Source organism: Pholcus phalangioides, unplaced genomic scaffold, assembly GCF_987345545.1.
Source record: "Pholcus phalangioides strain wild (caught in Gottingen) unplaced genomic scaffold, Ppha-v1.0 ptg000016l_1, whole genome shotgun sequence".
NCBI classification, from domain to species: domain Eukaryota; kingdom Metazoa; phylum Arthropoda; class Arachnida; order Araneae; family Pholcidae; genus Pholcus; species Pholcus phalangioides.
This window is the reverse complement of record NW_028301609.1, coordinates 762,816-784,492: the sequence shown is the minus strand read 5'-3', so window position 1 is coordinate 784,492 and position 21,677 is coordinate 762,816. Positions and strand designations below refer to the sequence as shown.

The 21,677-nt window shown below is 36.1% G+C and overlaps 1 protein-coding gene across 1 annotated transcript in view; it reads left to right on the top strand.

Moving 5' to 3' along the window:
* Positions 1-21,677, top strand: part of LOC149074847 (uncharacterized) — an 89,062-nt gene that overhangs the window by 54,901 nt on the left and 12,484 nt on the right. Inside the window, exons 2-7 of the mRNA XM_089245784.1 lie at positions 12,681-12,889; positions 14,287-14,410; positions 17,460-17,609; positions 17,886-18,032; positions 20,554-20,718; positions 21,052-21,213. Coding sequence (XP_089101910.1) covers positions 12,681-12,889; positions 14,287-14,410; positions 17,460-17,609; positions 17,886-18,032; positions 20,554-20,718; positions 21,052-21,213 — 957 coding nt within the window. The remainder of the gene's footprint in view (positions 1-12,680; positions 12,890-14,286; positions 14,411-17,459; positions 17,610-17,885; positions 18,033-20,553; positions 20,719-21,051; positions 21,214-21,677) is intronic.

Here is a 21,677-nt window from a genome sequence, read left to right as displayed (position 1 = left end):
GCCGTTGGAATTATCATATTTAGCGGGGAACTTTAACATTGTTTCTTTGGGAGAAATTTTGGTGCCGGAGGATTTTATTCGTTTAAGCGAGACCGATTGTATAAGAACCCCCCCCCCCCCAACTCCCAACTGTTATTGGGACCCAATTTTTTGGCGAAAAGGGGCTCCTTATACACTTTAAAATACGAAAATTGAAATTTATAATTCGAATAAACATTTTATTAGAAGATAGGGGTTTTTTTTCTCATTTCGGATCCAAATGCAATGTTTGAATTTCCAAGCTCTATTCTTACCTTTCGTTTTTGTTATTTCAAAGAGTTCAACAGTTTCTTGTTGGAGTACGTGATCGAGATTTTAGTTTGGGGAAGTGCTGTTCCGAAATCAGAATAACTTACTTTAAGGATAACAGAATACGCACCTTTAATGAATTCATATCACGTATAAAACTTTCTAGCCGCATTCAATTCTCTCGTTATCCTATACGTGTTTCCGCGCTGTGCTTACTCCTATTTTTCTGATGTCTCTTTTCACTTTCCATACCTAGAAGAACAACAAAATCGACTATGAATTAAAGATAATAAAAAAGAATCATTTATAATTAATTAATTAATTAATTTCTTGTAAAAAAAAGCCTTGTATATCTCTTCTTTTTCATATCAAATAATTTGTTTACATTTATGACATCCGTCGGAATTCACAGATTCTTGTTTCTCCACTAGACTTCAGGAATCAGTTGACGTCACTTATTAGAATCATCAGTAATTTTATCATTACGGTATTGTTATCACTTATGTAAAGTAGGGAACCGAAGAATATCATAACATGGAGAAAACTTCGAAAAAAAGTGATTAGGACTTCGGTTTATGTTATCTTTTTTTTCGTCAGAAGTTTTTTTCTTTTTGTATTTTTGAAGCTAAAGTTGAACCAGATAAATTTTTCCCCTATAAGTTTTTGTTATCAATCTGCAAGACTATATAGGAGGTCAAAAGGATCCCTTATTTATTGACAAAAATTTCCATATTCGGTTCATAATGTCCTGATTGGGCCCTAATAGCCGCTATGAGCCATGTACGTGTAGCGCTGCTTTTGCAATGGCTTTTCTACAGTGAAGGCATGTGCAAGGTGAAAAAAACTCTTCCTTCAGTTCTTTGTCAGTTTCTTTCAACTGACCACATTCGCAATTACCTCGGCCAGAACACTTCCATAGAGAATCTATGGAACGTACTGTACATAATGAAATTTATCGTAACGTGATACACATCAGACAGTTTCATTCTAACTCCTTGCAATTTCCTAATTTTTTTATTTAAAAAAAAGGATTTTAGTTCAAAGGGGAAAAAAGGCCCATTTTACAAGAATATGGAAAACAGTTACGATTTTTATTATTTTTAAACTAGATATGTGATGTGGGACAGAAAGAAAAAAGTTGTCCCGTTTTCATATGTCCCGTTCCACCAAAAAAGTACATATGGTCACTGCACTTCCTACCAGGATTCGGGGAATTTGTTTTTAGATATAGTTAATTGTTTCGGAAGCCCCAGGTCCCGATATGATCACCTCAAGGGGCTTGCATTGTACCGAAAAAAACTAATAATTAGGCAATAATAATAATTCAAAGAGATATACATATATATATTAGATTATATTCCGGTGTGACGATTTTAATCTTCGAATCAGTTAAATTAATTATCAAGTTTGTACCGATTGATTACAAGATTCTCTGGAAAATTTCGGATATCCTTTTGCCTTAATTTTAACGTCAAATTCGCCCATATATAATGCATCCAATACTTTAAGTCATGCGGAATAAATTATTTCCGACAAGGAAGAGGGTGTTTGATATATATTAGTCTAGTTTCTACGGTGATTACTACTTAATCGGCTGCAATTTAGATGGGTATATGTCCATGTTTTCCTAAGTGCTTTAGTTGTAGAATGTTCTTCAGCGTTGTCGGAAGTCTTCTAACTTTAATGTAGGGGGCGTGTTTGTGAAATAAACTTGATAACCGCACGACATGAATATGCTAGAAGTTGTTGATGATTAGCGATTTTCGCCGATTCCGGTAACGGCTAGGACACTATTTGGCTAAAACATGGGTGCACAAACTCGTATTCAAGAATTTCATTATTCATTTTCAAGAATGTGTTATTGCTTAAAAATTAAGCTATAAGTAAGGTTATGCGCTTCATTACTGATTTTGGTTACAGAGATGTAAAAAATTCTCGAGAATATTCTATTCTCATCAAGGAGAATATTCAAGGTAGGACTACTATTATAAATAACTTAGGAATATTCTTATAAGTTCTTGATGAGAATATTCTCCTGTTGTTTATAATATAGTTACATATAATATCCTTGAGAATACTCTCTGGAAGGACTACTTTCATAAATTACTGGGAATATTCTTATAGAAAATAATAAGAATTATTCTGAAATTATTAATAATAGTCCTTCCAGAGAATATTCTCGAATATTCTCCTCGATAAGAATATTCTTCAGTTACCAAAATCTTCCCAGAGAGTATTATCAAGAATATATGTAGTAACATGTATTATAATAAATCTCGATAAATAACTTGAGAATAATTATTATTTTCGATAAGAATATATTCTCTAGTAATTTATAATAGTAGTCCTTTGAGAGAATATTCTCTGTGCCCATCTCTCTTCTCGTCAAGAAGATGGGAATATTGAAGTTTGTAGACCACAATATTAAAGTTTGAAAGCAAGAAAATTAAACCAACAGGGCTGATTCGCATAACTTATAAAGAAATGTGAGTGATACAGAATTTAAGTGTATGTGCATTGAAAAAACAACAGTTCTGTATCTTCTTAGAATGAAGGTAATTGTATAATTGCTTCCTTTATCAATCAACTTTGATTTGTTGTGAACTTATTTCTGAAAATTTATCTAATTTTAAAATAATTTTTTAAGGTTTTAATCTAAAGGTTTTTTTTCTAAAATCTTTATAACCAAAATTTTAAAACCTCTCTTCATGACCAGGCGAACTGAAAGTTATCATTGGGGAGGGGGAGGAGTGATTATACCTAATATTGTTTTTTTTTTTAAATAAATAAATATTTTATTTGTTTCCAAAGTTAAATAATACACGAAACAGTCAAATCTCAATGTTTGTTGTCTAGAGGCCTGAGCCTGTACAGAGCAACTAATTAAAGATAAAGACGAAAGAAACAAAAAAATAACACAAAACTTATAATAAAAAAAAATACAGTTAAATAATGAAATGAATTTTTAAATAAATTTTTGTAATAATTATGCTGAAATACATGTTCACATAACAGTAGCATTTGATATAATAACAATTGTTTTGTTGTAAATGTTTCAGGCAATGAAAACTGATTTATATTTCACAATATAAACAAAATTAGTAAAAAAAATTAAATTATTTAAAAGAAAAATGAATATTCTTGATTATTCTCCAATTTTTACATCTAGGAGAATATTCTCACCTCACATCTCTAATTTTGGTGCTATGATAACTGTGCAAAAAGTGTCTCAGCATCAATTAAACTCGTGGGAATTGATCTCATCAGTGGTGCGTTCCATAACAACAGAGAGCAAAATTATAAAAAAAAAAAAATTAAGAAATATAGAGGTTCAGCAAAAAAAAGTATAATTTTTTTCAAAATATCTTCCCTCGGATGACATGTAATAATTAGTCTCGCGTCGTTCATTCCGCTTCCCAAAGTAAGTAGGCGTTTTTTTTTTTTTTTTTTTCAGGAAGCTGTCCCAGTGAGCCCTACACGGTTGAAATTACTAATTATTCCCCCACGGAGCTTCTTCAAGGTCCGGACTATGAGGGGGTTCGGGGCATGATTTTAGTATTACATTTACATACATATTATGCTTCAGTTTTGAAACGTTTGTGACAGCACATATCGAGAAAGCGTTGTGAACTGGTAGAAATTTTAGCTGTCCAGTGTACACTTCCGGAAGAAGCCAGGAAAAGCTAGCTATACATGCTTTGAAAAAGTGGATTGTGTAAACGATATGACCATTGCATATCATCTGGGTGAAGATATTTTGAAAAAGGAATAAATTATTTTTTTTTTTTGCCGAACCTCTATATTTCTTGATTTTTTTTTTTTTTTTACGATTTTACTCTTTTAAGTTCTTGAGGAACGCACCTTATACAGTGGAATAAGGTGCTTTTGGATAATTCGAACTTTTACGACCTCTGCTTGAGTTTTCTACCAAATTTAATGTTAAAATTTCTTGTTTAATTCGAATTTTTTGGATAATTCGAAGTTGGAGGAGAAAAAAAAAAAATTAAGATTTTAATATGAGCAGATGAAGATAGTTGGAGAAAATTAGGCTTCCGAGTGGAGGAGAGTGTGCTAAGATACTCGTCTTCCACTCTGAATATTACCGTCCAGGTCTGCGGGTAAGAACGTTGGAAACAAGTTCTCTACCTACCGACAGATGGTGCCTTCATTTCCCCACGCAACTCCAGTGGGTTCGAAATTGCCGTATGGCGTGCGGTAAAATAGTTGGAAAAAATCCACAAGCAGTCAGACGTTGCTTTCTCGATCAATTTGTTAAATCTTCGCAAATTGGATGCTGACCAATTTGTTGAACAGTAAATATTCAAAACATAAATGCTAAAAAAATTCTGTCGTTTTCTTCAGCTTCAAAACCACAAAACTTTTGGGGTTCAAACAGCCACGCTCAATAGCTCTTTTCTCAAATCAGTCTTTGTGAGCATGGTCAAGGAAATTAATTCTACAGTGATGCCGATTGAAAATTTTCGATGATGATTGACGATGTCCGTGTTTTAATGACTGCCATTTATAAAAGAGATCCCAGTTTACTGTATTTTTCTCTACGAAATGTGGTCATCAGATCATTTGAATTTTTTTTCCCCGTGAAATACATTTCTTTTACTGTGATAGAAACCCTTTATTTGCACACCCTTCAGAAATTTTAGTAGTAATTAACAAATTTCATTTAAAACAATAAATTGAGAATTTTGGGCAAACTTCAGTGATATCCCGTATTCAGGATCCTCGATGATGTATGGTGAACCTAGGTATGAAGGTATAATTTTATTTGAACCCGTATGGATGCAACAAATATCAATTGCAACGGGTGAACAATTTCGCCAAGTTTACCTGAAGACAACCTATGCCATCGTCGCGGACCATAGGTTGAGAAACGCTATGCTATCTTAATCAATTTCTGTTGATTTTAAAATGTTTTTTTGAAGGTTTTGTAACCTGAAATTTCTTTATAAGATAAATTTTTCCTTGTATCCCCTCCAAAGGTCGGTCCTGCGCGCACCAGACAAATTCCAGTACACCGTTTGGGACTTACTCTACTCCAAATGTTTATGCATGTTTGTCCAATTCAAGAGAAAGTCTATTTCGAGATTTCAAAAAACTTCGTAAGGTCTTTCTTTTTTTTTTCCTCCAATAAAAATGTCACGTTCTATAACGGTACCGAGACATCGATCAAATCAATGTTCGACTTGTGTTGAGAATTCAGATTGTGTTGTTGTAATATACGTATGTGATTGGTTCGAACTCGTATTTTTAGATGGCCTGTTTATCTACATCCCCCCACCCCTCCCTTTTGAAAGCTAGAAAGCAGTGGGGAGGTATAGTCTTTCGGTCTCAGCTGGGCCCATGTACTACGTATCATATATCGCATAGCCCGCTGGGACACATTACATACATACCCTGTTGCCACTGAATGGGGTCCGTTGTATGTTTCTTCCCGGAAGTTCGGGCTTCGTTTATGTGTGTCGACATTTTTTTCGCCCCGCTTTGCCTTGCGTGCAGTTTTCGACCTTGGTATCGGATGTGGTTGGTTCGTGTGAGGAATCTTGGGATTTGTTTTTTGTTTCGCTATTTTTTGGCTGCTTTCCAGAAGTGATTCCTCAACGTGTCTTACAAGATGATTTGCTTTCTTCTCCCCCCGGGGAAAGGGTTGAGAAAGTTCGTTTTTTTTTTTTTACTTTTACTCTCTTCAAGATACTGTCAGCACTTCAGGGTGTTTGACACACGTTTTCTTATCTTTTCCTATATGGGTGGGCGGGGTTTAATAGTAAAAAAAAAAAAACAGCTAGAGAGAGAGGTGGAATGTTTTCGCCTTTGGCGGTCGTTTGAAGAATCACCATTAAAAAAGCAGAGATCATCAAGTGAGGAAGAAGTGTCCAACCAACCGAAGAAGGAGTGGAGTCATCGTATGTGTATAATAGATGCTTTTGTTGTCTGCTCTTGTCCAAGTATCGTTTGTCCTTCCTCTCTTGAAGCGAAAAACAAAATTTTCAAGTTCGTTTACTTAAAAGGACTCGGTCGGACACCATCAATAAATAGCTCTCAAAATTACAAAAATACCGAGAATATTCTTTGAATTATAGTGTCATATATATATGGCGGACGATAAGTCCACCTGGACACAGTTTGAAAATTAACAACAAATCAACCGATTGACATGAAAAGGTGCGGTTCGCAGTACGGGGCCATTCAAGTATTACGTAAGCAGATTTTCAGCCATTTTTGACCCCCCCCCCCCCCCGTCAGCAGCTTAGAATATTTCATATCTTCAAAAAGGGGTGGTTGATGACGTAATCAACCGATTGACATGAAAAGGTGCGGTTCGCAGTACGGGGCCATTCAAGTATTACGTAAGCAGATTTTCAGCCATTTTTGACCCCCCCCCCCCCGTCAGCAGCTTAGAATATTTCATATCTTCAAAAAGGGGTGGTTGATGACGTAAGCAACCTTCAAACCCCCCCTCTTGTCATTAAAAGTCAGCAAATCCGAAACCCCCCCCCCCCGATGCTGACGTAATACTTGAATGACCCCTAAGTAAAATACTTATCATGCATGTATACGTAGAAAAAACATTATAACCAGTATTGGTGAATATTGCGATATTTATTCCTAAAAAATTATTACAGTAGATGCTACTTATTAGAATCACGGATAATGTTGTTATGTGGGTATTCTTATCAAAATTGGTATATTGTTATCAATATTCGGATATTGTTATTTCCATCAAAATTCATTAATACTGTAGTTATCAGGACTTCGGTTTATGTTTTTTTTTTCGGAAGGTTTTTTTTTTTTTCTTTTTGCATATTTTGAAGCTAGAAGGTTGAACCAGACTCATTGTTTCTCTGAAAGCTACCGGTATCAACCTGCAAGACTCTGTAGGAGATCAAAATGCTCCCTTATTGACAAAAATTTCCACACTCGGGCTGTAATAGTCGCTATGATTCATGTACGTGTGGAGCGTTTCTTCTGCTGCGGCTTTCCAATAGTGAAAGCATGTGTGAAAGGTAAAAAAAAAAATAATTTTTCTTCAGTTCATGGTCATTTTTTCTCACAACTGACCACATTCGCAGTTTCTCGGCCAAAAGATTTTCATTAGGGAATCTGTCGAACACTATACGCAGCATTATAAATGTACATAAATGATACAAGTTGATCAAACAATTGGTACAGTACAAGGTATGGTTAGTATTTTTATCCAATGGTGTTTTTTTCCTTACTTTTTTTTTACACGCACATACAAGTGTAGCATACTAGCGTAAAAGAGACAAAACAAACTTGTTTGAACACTTGGCACATATTGATGCTGCTTTAGAATTTTGAGTTTAGGTTAGAAAAATTTTTTAGAATTGAATTATAAGGAGTTGATATGATCTATTAATCAGTTTTTTAAAGTGGCTTATGTTTCTTTCGAATTTTATATCATTACTAGCTATAATACCGGGCGTTTCCCGGATTTTCTTCAATGAGGCTTTTTTGGATCACGTGATATCTCCCTCTTTCTTTGAGGGACATACAAACCGTGTCTAAGGTAACCAATATGAGGACTTCCTGCGCAACTCATGAAAGAAACAAATCTAGATCTAAAGAAACATAGAAATGAATGAATTAAAAGACAATGCGGTGGCAAACCATTATAAAGGCATAAACTATTATACATATACGTACAGCATCGAAGAAGTGACAAGCCATTGTAAAGGCATATACACGTCTGAAACGCATTGCAATAGGTAACCAAAGTAAACGTTCGGAAAGTGATTGTTGAGGCCCAAAAACCATTGTTGCCCGACAGTTTTCCGCCCATTTCGGGCATTTGCCCAGGTCGGACAAACTTTTAAAGTAGCCTATCGTTTAAGTCGGATTTCATTTGGTATATATATGCAAAATTTGGCGACGATTGATCTGAAATTGTAGATTTGTATGTAGAACATGCACATACACAGAAAATCAATTTTATATGTATAGACTTCTAATGTGTTATAAGATCTTGGTGCTAAATGTAAAAATTGCTTGTGAATGAGTCTTTTTAGGTTTTACGATCTCGTATTGAATTCCGTATTGTCTTGTTTTTATGAAAGTGTGTCGCAAAGTGGACCACGTAGGGTTTCTTTGTAGAAAAAGTAAAATTCGATATAAATGAAGTTTATGTATGTCACATCTATAATCAGCATTATAATCAATATTTGAAGAATAAGAATATTAACTAGATATTATATATTGATGGGTTTTCCTCAAATTATTCGTTATAAGTTATAAATTAGATCTGTAGTCACCACCCCAGATGCATATACCATATTATAAAGCAGAAAAAACCCATGCAAAATAAATGGTATGGAGAAATTCACTTGAAATTATGTTTTTCGAATGGTTAAATCTAATATTGTTATATTTTAGTTTATTACTGATTGCAATAGCGTGCGATTTTCATTTAGGATTTATATTTAACGTGATGTGATTCCCAGGTTCTTCATTTTATCGACCTCAGAGGCATGCACAATGATGAAAAGAGCAGACTGAATTGTGACACTGTAATGGCAGTTGTTCTTTGTTGTCATTATACAGTTGAAAGTTCCATTCTCACTCCTCATAATTTCTGAAAGAAGAAAAAAAATCATTTTGGATTATATATAAAGTGGGGGAATCCTGTTTTAGAACAATTGAAAAAAAAAAATGCACGGTTTTGCATTTTAAAACGTGGGAAAGAAAAACGGAGTTTTCCCGTTTCCATACGTCCCGTTCCACCAAAATGGACATATGGCCATTGAACTTACAACCGGGATTTTTTTTTTTTTTTCTGTTACAGTTATTAAATTAGCAATTGTAATAACAAACCCGGAGTCCCGATGAAATCATATTAAGTGGCTTGCACTGTATATATATTATATTGATGGAAAAATCCTCAAAATCCCTTTTTTGGTTCAGGAAATTTATGTTATTATTGTTACCTCACCTGAATAAAAATTTACTCCATATTAGATAACATACATTATCCCTTTTTTCGTAGCCTCTTTCGTATATGTCTCTCCTTTTTTCCCGTTTCCTTCCGAAATATATAAACAATATGCTTCTCTGTTATTTATTCTCGCTCTTGGATATCTATGCAGAATATTTCCATCTTCTCCCATTTTTTTTCTTTTTTGTTATCTTGAATAACTTTTATCCTTTCTGATATTGCACATTTTTCACATTTCTTCATGAGAACACACATGCTCCTTACGTTCACACCACATACTGTATTTATATATATTTTTTCAATTTTTCCCTTTCGTATTTTTTCATTCTTTTTGTTTTCTTTTACATATTGGACGCATATATATATATATATATTTTCTATTTTCATTTTTGGCTGCATATCTATTCTTTTGTTTATGCGTATATTTCCCCCCGTTTTCTGTTTGTCATGTGTTCACCGGCACATAAATTTTCACATTTTTTTCCTTCTCTTATCCGCCTTTTTTTTTCTATTCTTTTGTTTTTCGTTAACAATTTTTCTCGCACAATTGCAGCAGGGGGCGTCCCATAAATTCGTAAATAGTTTAAATATTCATAGAAGTTGAACGATTTGGTATACAATGAAACTCCTCTAAGACGGTCACTCGGCGTTCCGCGGAAGAAAAAAAAAGGGGAGGCCGTCTGCGAGGGTGAACACCGAATAGAGGTTGTATACGAGGATGGCGTCACTCTCCGTTATCCATGCAAAGGTTTTTAAACAGCTGGCTGATGCGAAGATATATTTTGGAAAGAGAGAAAATTCAACTGCCCCTGCGGGGAATCGAACCCACGTTCTTTCACTTTCCGGATGAACGCCCTAGACTACAGGGACAACGAATATCTCAATCTCTTCTTTGGAGCTCGTGTGCACTGAACGGAACCATTCAGGCCAAAGCTCACAATTGCTGACGATGCCACCAGATGGCGACTTATCCGAGGATTACATCACTAGTGGTCTAGTGCGTTCATCCGGAAAGTGAAATGACGTGGGTTCGATTCCCTGCAGGGGCAGTTGAAATTTTCTTTTTCCAAGATATATCTTCGCATCAGCCAGCTGTTTAAAACCTTTGGTAGAGGTTGTATGACAGGAAAAACATATTTCGAATAACGATAAATCCCTCTACAACGGTATTTTTCCGAATCTTGTTTGGAATATAGTCTGTAAGGTTAGACTATTAAACTTCTCTAGATACAACTATATCCTTTACTATGATAAACCCCTCTACAACAACAATACTTTTCTAAGAGAATATTGAAACCGCTACAACGTTTATTACTTTTATTTTTCGCTCGAAATATTCTTTGGGATATTTTTTAACTCGCCTCACATGTTTCAGTGGTTCCGAGGACGTCTAATCGTGGGCATCACCTAGTCACCGAAAGTGTTCCGTATCGCTACTTTTTTCGTGTGTGTGATAAACCAAAGTGTATTGCGATGAACCCCTTTACTAGGGGGGGGGGGAATAAACAGTCAAAAAACACATTTTTTTTGGTTAACTAAAACAGCAGCATAAATTTGATGACACGTGATGATAATGTTGCCTTTCGATGTGTGTGTGTAGCGGTAATTCCTCTATGAATATATTATTTTCTTGGTCCGGTATCATTATATACATATCGCGGTTTCACTGTATTTTAAGCAGAACTTGGAAGACCAGATCATTCGACCATAATCTGTATTATCAGGGATCTTTTCTCTCTTAATAGCAGTGTTCTTTCCTCACATTTCTTTTACTCCCTCGTTGTTCTACTTTCTACTGAATCTCTACGCGCTAGAAGGTGAACAGAAACTTTGGGGTTATTCAAGTATTACGTCAGCATCGATGAGGGAGGTGATTGGGTGAGGCGAGGCTTACGTCATCAACCACCCTTTATGAAAATATGGAATGTTCTTAATGGCATCTTTTGGCGTGCGCCAAAACGTGAGAAACCTTTCGCTAGTTTGTGGGCACCTGAAATAATGATAAATCTCTTACAGAGCCACTTCAGCGATCTCTTAATGTTTCACGGATCCTTCAAGCGACCAGAAAATGTGTCCGGGCCGCTTAAGTGCTCTGGAACTGTGCAACGCATCACTCAAGTGATCCGTAATTGTGCCACGGATCACTTGAGTAAACTGCAAATGTTCCGTGGGTAACTTGAGTGATGTGGAATCGCACTGGGGGGGGGGGGCGCTTAAGTGCTCTAAAATTGTGTCGCATGTCACTCAAGGAATCTCTAAATGTGCCACGGATCGTTTACGTGTTCTGGAACTTTGTCGCGAATTACTAAGTGATCTTTGAATGTGCCACGGGTCATTTAAGATATCTGTAAATGTGCCGCCTAGTTCATTTTTACAAAATTGGGTTTGAGGAGGCAAGTCACATCAGATAACCTTCAGGGCCACATTTGGTCCGCGGGTCAAGGGTTTACTATATATGGCTTAAAGGGTGGGTCGAAATGAATTTCTTAGAGAGAAATTTTGAGTTCTTACCCTTCAAATAGCATTGAAATTAACAGAAATCGATTATAATAACATATTAAAGGTATTTTCTTTCGAAACTTTAATTTCTTTTTTAATCTTTCCGTCTGGGGAGTCCCACAAGCCCCCTATGCCCCCCCCCTCCCGCGTACGTTTCTGATCCCACCAATATGCGTTAGAAGGTAGGGGCAGTGCTGACGAAGTTTTACTTACGGGGGGGGGGGGGGTCAAAAATGGCTAAAAATTTGCTGGCGTAATACTTGAACGACCCCTTTCCACAAAGGCAAAACGTCCACATCCTTTACCTATTCAGTAAAGATCATAGGTTGTCTAGTCTGGACAGTTTAAAAATTTGTTCCCCCGGGGTGAAGAAATTTTTAAACTGTCTAATTATCAGCTAGCAGCAACCGTATACAATTAGCCTTTGTCATCATATTCACAAATGTTTCCACCCTGATCGTGCCACACATGAACAGAAAAACCGATTGATTCGAAAATATAAAGTTATACAAAGATAACTACCTACGCTGAACGCATTGTGAAGAAGAAAAACCACACAAAAACTTGTTTTTTTTTAAACTGTTATCCACAGGAAGTGGCCGCTGGCCGCATACAGAGGTGGCCGTGGAATAGGAGTGATTTTTGTATTATGTCTATGGAGCCTGTTGTCGGTTCCGAGAAAAACTGACGGCGAAGGGAACTTTTACGGGAAATAGGAATAACCGCCTATGGAAGTTTCACTGTAGTACAGTAAAACTTTGATTAACCGTCACCGTCCGGACCACGAGTGTGGACCACAGCCGTGTCGTGTGAAGAATGTGTTAAACTATTTACGAATTTATTGGCCACCCAGTACAATGTTAACTGAATATAGAATATATTAACTTTATACATTTCTTTCAGTTATGTTTTATTTTCTTCGTTACAGGAACATTGCGCACATTCCAAACCGGCGCTTGTGATGGTGACGACTTGCTGATAGAATGCTGGCCAAACACGGTTATAAGCGTTAGCAAAGTACTGTATGGCAGGCCCATACAGGGTGATATCAACTGTCCTTTACATGAAAAAGAAAAAGAATCCACGAATGTTGATCATTCGCGTACTCAGAACTGTTCAGTGATTCAGCCAATAGAGGTACGAAGTACTGGAATTTTAAAAGTCTTCACAGATTTGTTTAGTGTGAATGTTACTTGCGTTCATATAGCAGAATTATGCAGTATGCGTTTGCAGAAGGAAAGAAAAGTTTAACTTAATAAGTAAGCTACAAACTCGGTTATAATGATCTCAGTTGTAACCTCAGCTATAACGTCAATAATTAGCGGTCCGGACCGATTCCAATAGTGAATAATGTGAATGAATCTTGCATCGATGAAAACGCAACTACCTTGGATATAACGATAACTTTTTTTGTCTCGCTTTTGTTTCCGTTTCAATGAGGGTTTCCCAAGAAATTCCTAAGATTAGAGCTGATCAAATTTCTGAGAATGTGGACTGTTGTTCTGTTACCTAATGTTGGAAAAAGGATTTATGGCATGTTTGGAGTTCCGACACATGGTACACTGTAAAAAACATTTCCTTATTTTCCCCCCACCGACTTTTTTTCTTATAAAAAAGCGTAAAAAAGGAAGTTTGCTTTAATTTCCAATCTTTACTAGAATCAGGAATGAAGGTAATTGCATAATTTATAAATTGTGTTATAATGAACGATCATTTTTACTCGCATGAAGGCTATTTAGAACAGGGCTTACAGTTTCCGAGCTGGTTCCGAACGACAACGTATCGACGCTATTCCTTGGCTTCGAACCCAACCCTATCAAACTGGAGGTGCAATAATCACTCGATTGGCAGGTGTCAATTCAATTTTTCGAGTTACGTTCCCATGCCAGCAAATTATTGATTTCGTATCGATATCTGACGTAACTTCGCAGATTAATTATTTTTAGATTTTATCATATGTTAATTTCTAGTACAGGGTGGGCAAAAAAGTCGTAGAAACCGGAAAAATTACCAAAACATAAAACGGTTAGCATGCAGGTTTTTTTAAAACAGGGGAAAAATAACTAAAAAACAGCCGATAGGTGGCGCTGACGTACAGAATTCAAAGAAAATATACGCAAATAGTGAACAGAATGCCTCCAAATCGTTTATTACAGCAGTATGTGTTCCACATGACCACCACCACAGGGAATAACACATTGCAGCCGAGTCACTAATCCGGCAACGGCAGAGTGCAGCAGGTCCACATCCCCGGTTTACAACGGTGTACTGCTTGTCGATTAGGAGCGAAAGTTCTTATACCCGTCTCATTTGCATATTTCCACCCAAGCCGCTCATGCCAGCGTCACCTATCGGCTATTTTTTTAGTTTTTTTCCTGTGACCTTGCGATGCTAACCCTGCAAACCGTTTTTTATTTCAGTTATTATTCCGGGTTTTTTTTTCATTTTTAAAATTTCCACGGACTTTTTGCACACCCTATATATAAGAGCTGTTTTGGCGTTTTATGACTCTTATTTCGCATTAATTTCAACAGAGAATAGAAGAGTTGTGTAAAGACAAAGTGGAATGCAGTTTAAAGCCATCTACTAGCTTATTCATGCAAGACCCTTGCCCTGGGGTAGCTAAATATGCTGATGTTTTATACAAATGCCGACCAAGTGAGTATTTTTTTTAATTAATTGCTTAAATTACATTTTGGTTGGGGCGGGGGAATTATGGGTTTGGTTAGTTATTAAGGCTTCTGTTAACTTCCAATATGCATATTGAAAATATGCAATTGGTTGATTAGTTTTTTTACTTTAATGATTATTAATTCAATAAATATTATTTTTACTTTTTTCAATTTTTCAGACTTTTCATCACTGATTTTTCCCTTCTTATGAAATGTATTTTATCAAGCATTCCAAGTACAGTCTGCCCTGCTTAGTCGGATATCAACGGTTCTCCAACACGCAATATCCGATTTTGCTGGGAACAATTCAATTGCCATTTTACAATGTTAGTGTAGTTTGTATATTGAAAACTCTTGTAAAGGATTGATATATTAATGAAGCTTCTCGAATAAATCAGACATAAAAAATGAAACGAAAATTACATTTAATTACAATTCTCACATCACCTAAGATTTTTACTTTTTATCAAGAAAGTTAGTGCCCTCTATTGTCTCAACAGAAAACAAAATTAAATTATTAAATGTATATATTGAAAACAACTTGAATACTTGGAGACTGGTATTAACTCCCACACACACACACAAATGCATTTTTTTTCAATAATCTTAACTTGGCAACATATTCTCCATCAATTTTGAATGTTTCTATCAATAAAAACATTATGTGAATGGTTGATGTGTATTAATTAATAGTTGACCTGTAAAGCATAATATTCGATTGGCGTGGAACTTTCACTTGTCTCTATGGGAGAAATTTTGGTGCTGGGGAATTTTATCCGTTTAAGCGGGCTGACTGTATTTGTAAAAAAAGATAATTCTGTCTTTTTTTTCCCCTTTCACGATGATAGTCAGCTAAAATATGACTCAGATGAAATTTTTCATAATCAATTATTTTGATTGACTTGGAAACTTCCATTTCATAGAAATTGAGATGCATATCACTATATAAAGATGTGGTTTCCAACTATAGGTGGATACAAGGGAAGGAAGGGGTGAAATTCCCCCCCCCCCCCCCCATTCGATGAAAAAAATTATATTACAGTGAAACCTCACTACAAACGATACTCGATATAACAAATCCCTCTACAACAATATTTTATCAAATCTGGTTTGGAATTGCATATAGTATTTATTAATTGTGCGATTTCGGCACGCCCCCCCCCCCCCCACTACAACAATATTTTTCATATTTTGCTCAAAAAATCGTCTTGAATTTAATTTTAACTTTATCACTCATTTTCATTGTTCCAAGAGCGCCTAATAACATAAGTGTCATGTACCACGTAATCACCGAAAATGTTGATAAGGCTGTTGGTATTGTTGCTTTCTCTGTTGTACAGTGAAGTGTAAACTATGGTAAATTTCTTTATAGGGACAGTACATCTGGAAAGAATTTCATTAATCAACTAATTAATTATAGTTTTTCTGCAACGAATGAATACTTTGAAGTGCGATTTCTCATAGTACTAACAACTATCTCTTTTTTTTTTCCTCTGCATATTTTCAATCTTGTGTATTCCAACCCTGTTATAATGAACTTCAAGGACTGAAAAAATTTTGTTTTTAATTAAACTTCTGATTGAACCTCTTCAAACCTGAGCCAAAACTGACCATTAAAAAAATTGTTTATATTGATTTGTGTTTATCATATGTCAAAATACCCTTTAAAAAGAAGAAAAATTGATTGATTTGGTTTTGTATCTTTACTAGGACCATTTGAGAGAGTTAGGTACCCTTATGCATACCTCAAGCCTTAACTTGCAAAAAGAATCATTATAAAACCATTAAAAATGGCGTGAAGAAGTTAATAAGACAATATATCCTAAGTAAGGGGACCAAAAAATTTATCCATCTTTTCATTATATCCGGAAGAGTTTGTTATATAAGTTAATTTCACTGATGTATGAAAAGCGAGAGGTTTCAAGGTTCAAACCCCCACCCCTTTGAATCGAGATTTCAGTAGGGGTTTTTTTTGCTATTAAAAAAATTCAACTTTTCCCCCTTCTCCAAGAAAATCCTGTGTATGGTTATGCACTATAAACTGGTTTTGACCATTCTTCAATTTTATATTTGTTTCAGGAAAGAAGTACAGTATTGACAGTTTTTGCTATTTATATATAATATACTACTAATTGTTGGCATCATTTTCTACAGAGATTAAATTTTGATCTGAATCTGTATTAGGTTAAATGTCTCTGATTTCACTAAATCTTGTTTTATCATTTTCAAGAATTATTTCTATGGTCCGTAAGTGGGTTGTCTAAGGCATGTTTTATGGTTGTTTTTCTCCCCTCTTGACAAAAGTAGCACATTGTCCTACATGCAAAATATATTCTGTCATTCTCTTTATTATAGAATTTCGATGCAGTTCTATTCATTCCATGTAACAATAGAAGGTATTTATGGCAAGTTACTGGTGCTGAATATATGCAGCACAGAGGGAAAATTATATGCAGATGTCATTCATAATTTTTCCAAATTTTTTATTTTATGACAGTTTTCATATAAACATATTTATCAGAAAGTCGGCCACTGTACAATGCTGATAGTATCAAATATATTCAGTCACCCATATGTTTCATTTTATTCATGAGTTTATTCATTCAAATCATCAATAAGGGGTCATTCCCTCTCTCTCTCTAGTATTACGTCAGCATCCATGGAGGGAGGGGTTTCGGATTTGCTGACTTTTGATGACAGAGGGGGGGAGGTTTGTTGAAGGTTGCTTATGTCACCAACCACCCTTTATTGAAGATATGAAATATTCTAAGCTGCTGACGAAATTTTGCTGACAAGGGGGGAGGGGGTCTGTGTTTTGCTGACTTTTGCTGACTGGAGGGGGGGCGGTCAAAAATGGCTAAAAATCTGCTCACTTAATACTTGAATGGCCCCGAACACAATTTTTAGGATGAGTAAAACTTTTTTCACTTGTTTAGAAATAGGGCTTACCATGAATGTGAAGGTGGATGAAGAATACTAGATGAGAATATGAAAAAACATCAGTTGATTATTATTGCTATTATTTCATCACACAGGTAATTTTTATACTAAGACAGTTTGTGAAGGAGATAAGCTCAAGATTAGGTGTCAAAAAACTCTACGTATAGTCATCTACAATGCATGGTTTGGTAGTACTCAGACAGGGGTTCCTGAATGCCCGCAGCAAAAAAGACACAAGTCGGAAGGTCAGTAATTTGAATTGATACCTTTAATAAACCTTAAAAAGTCTTCACATGCAGTGTGGGTCTCCATATGATGAACTTCTAAACTTCTGTGGAAATTTAACAACTTATAGGCCCTATTCTTGTTAGTTTACTACGCATTAAAAATTATTTCCCAATCATTTAACTTTTTGATGGAGCAAAGGCTCTTCATTATACGAAGACTCAACTGTATTTGAAGTGATTGTCAATTAAATCTTGAGGAGGATGTTTTATTGTTTGATGTCTTTTTTTTTTCAGACTGTCATTCAGAGTATGCCACAGAAACTGTCATGGACCTTTGCCATGGCAGGCTGAAATGTACATTAACTGCTGACACGAGTACATTTGAAAATCCTGGATGTACCAAAAGAGCACACTTATTTTTGAGAGTAGTTTATACTTGTGGTGAGTGTTATTGAGAACTATATGGTTTCTTCTGCTATTTTAATTTAATTGTTGTCTGTTTGATAAAATTTGTTTGAAATTTATTGTTTCCAGTAGACAGGGCTGCACTCAGGCAGGTGCGAAGGGTGTGGTTGATCTGGTCGGTAAATTTTAGGGGTCGCGAAACAGGACAAAAAAAAAACTTGTACTACATTTTCACCTTGTAAAAAAGTCACACACGCATGCTGTAAAACTCTGCTGAAGACCACTAAAATTCAGACATCAAATGCTCTGGCCTGGGGTTTCAAACCATGGGCGGAGATACGGGGGGGGCTAATGCATATATGTATAGATGAATCGACATCATCATCATCATGCCCCCCCCCCCAGACTTCCAAGTCTATCTCCGCCTATGTTTCAAACTCCCCCCCCCCCCAAGTCAAGAGAAGGGTGCAGGTTAATTTGGTGCTAGACCAGTGGAAGCGATAAATTCTTTTGAAATTATTCAAAATTACACGGGGCGGCATAATGATCTAGTTGGGGCCCTGGGTATAAGACCCCCCCCCCCAACCTTCTTCAAGTGCCTGAGGCCACACTTGTAATTTTTTCAGTGGGCAGCTGAAATTATCTTCCAAATTTATTGTCGAACCATGAAATTGTGATGATCCCATTTATTTTGGACCATGAAATAGGGGTTTGATAGTCATTCGCGGGTGCCAGTTTAAACCTGGAGGACACTAAAATGTTCAGTAACACTGGGACAGTATCATAAGAAGAACTTTTCGGGACAGAGGGGAGTTTCAAATTTTTCCCTCTTCCCAAGGGGGTTACATTTTTTCCCTGCAAGGATACGTAAGAACTAACATTTTTTTTCTTCTTGCTGTGAAATTTTGTTTCCATGCATTTTATTTGTTTATTCAGTATTTCTTTGCCAAGGCCTATACAAGAGAATGCGGTGGTGAGATATGACAAAAATGATGGTTGATGTTACAAATGCAATTGGAAATCATAGTACAATCAACAATATTGGATGGAAAATAGTTACAATCGGTTATAGTTCAAGGAACTAGATTCAAAGCAGTCTATAGAAGCAAAGATGGGTTTCGATTTTTTGGGAATGGTTAAGTTTATTCCAAAAATTCGAAAATTGAATTAGAATATGGAAAGTGTCAATATTAAAAAAAAACATGGAGTTTGGAAAGTAGAATTTATCGAGATATAAGGAGATAAGTGGTTGGATATTTAGTTGGCTCTTGGCTCAGTAATGGAGACGGAGGAAAACCAGCAGTTAAAAATGACGATTGTAACTCATTTTTTGATTTAGATTTAGAATAACTTGTCTGCATTGGTTTGCAGTGAAGGTCAAAAGAGTTTCACAAGCATAGGAAAGAACTGGAAGGATATAAGTTTAAACGTAGAGGTGTCGGATGTGATGGGTGGAGTTTTCCATGTTACGACAAAGACAAAAAATTTTTTTGGAGACATTTTTGAAAGATAGGACCAACATGAAGGTTCCAGCAGTGGTCGGCAGAGATTATTATGCCTTGGTATTTATTTATGGGGAAACCTTTTTTTTCTCTCTCTTAGAGACTAGAATTATTGATTGAGTAAGGGAATTTGAGGGGAAATTCTTTTGTATGTAAATATTTCATAGAAACTGTTTTTGAGATGTTTAGGGGGCAATTGCCAGGATGTAGGGTTAAGATTGTATCGAAGGGATTTTCGGTCTGATCTATAGTGATATGTTTGATAAATGACATAATCATCTGGAAAGAGTCTGATGGGGCAATTGATGGTGTTAGGTACGTCATTAGTGTAAATAAAAAGATAATAATGGGGAGAGGATCAAACCCTGGGTCCTGTCAGACTTAACCTGAAGAAATGGGAAGTTCTGGCCCTTAAAAGAGACAAACTGACTGTGGTTAGTGAGAAAGGCTTCCACCCATCTAAGCAGTTGAACACATAGGCCAAGGTTTGGGAGTTTGAGTAGAAGTGATGCCACCTGCAGTCGAGTGGTTATGGAGCTAGCCTCTGACCATGCAGGTCTGGGTTTGAATCCCAGTTCGGGCATGGATGTCTACTAACTTTAGCAAATCCACTGGACAGGTTATACAGATCCTTGGGGAAATACGTGAGGATCACATTGAAAGTGGTGGTTGGCTGAAGTTGGTTTTCTGTGGTTCCCAACTTCGAGGCACGAATGAAAGCCGATGTCCCTGCTAAAAAGTCTCGCCACAGAGAGCAACAGACCTACAATAGTACAAATGTTCAATCATTACACCTCACTCATAGTTAGAAAAATTGATGGCAGATGGCAGCACTACACATAACACAACACACACACACATCCCAACATGTACCAATTCGTTAGAAGTTCCGCAGAGGAATGTGGACAAGGTGCATGCGTGGTTTAGTAGTAGTAGTGGTGCATGGAAAGCCAAGTTGTTTTTAAATTCTCTTACTGTAAAACATGTTTTGATTATTTTTTATTGTTTATTGTTTTTATTAAAACATATCACTCACACAATTTTATCATCACCAGTATCAAAAGATATACTTCAAGATCTGCAGCTAGAAAAGGATGGTGGCTCCGTTGACTACTCAAATGTATTTTTTGAAGGATCAGAGATGTCACTAGGACCATATGGTCCTCATAACAAAGATGGTATTCGTATGCAGCTTACTACATCACCAAGCTATCGCTCAGGTACTTTCATCATGTGACTTAAGTTCATTTATGTTTAATTTATTTTACCTTAAATATAATGTAAATGCACAGGTGCCATAACTTAGGGGCTGAGGCCATTTGAGTCCCCCCCCCCCCCAATAAATTTTGTAAGAGGGCTGAGCCCCTCCCCCCCCCCCAATAATTTATAAAAAACAATACAATGTACCCTCCCTCTCCTACGTCCGTACTTGAGTCCCATATATACAGCCCCCCCCCAATTCTTTTTCTTCATGTCGGTGCCTCTGCGTGAATGCACCTTAAATAATTCTGTGCCAAAGTTGTTTTTTTTTATCGTTTGAATTCCTTTTACAGATGATATGCTGGACTTCAGCTTGACAACAGCGAAAGGAGCAGATATATTGAGTGATGAAAATGCTAGTGATGTGGCAACAGATGTAAACTGCACAAACGAAAAGGAACAGAAAGTCATTGGTTTCATCACAGAATGGATAGCTGCATATAAGTTCATTAGTGGTGAGTATTGTTGCTAATATTCTTTTCCTCCTCTTTTTCATATCAGATTTAAACGGATAAACATGATTTAGTGTCAAATGACTACAGTCGAATCCCGTTTTAACGAATACTGTTATAGTGAAAGTCTTGTTTTAACGAACGTTTTTCTAATCCCTCAATTAAGTTTACATAGGAACAATGCTAGGTAACCTGGAATTCCTTTAAAACGAAATTTCGTTTCAACGAAGTGATTCCTCCGGTCTCTTGGCATTCATTACAATGGGATTCGACAGTATTTCTCTCTCTCTCTCTTTCTGTATCTTGTAATTCTTACAAGATACTTATAGGTTTGCATTTAGGTTTGATGGGGCCCTATATAAGATAATAGGGTCCATTAGCCATCCTTTGGCAGCGACAAATTGTCGCTGTTTTTGTGTTGAATGTATGATGTATAGTAATTCATCGATTTAATATGTATCTAAAGC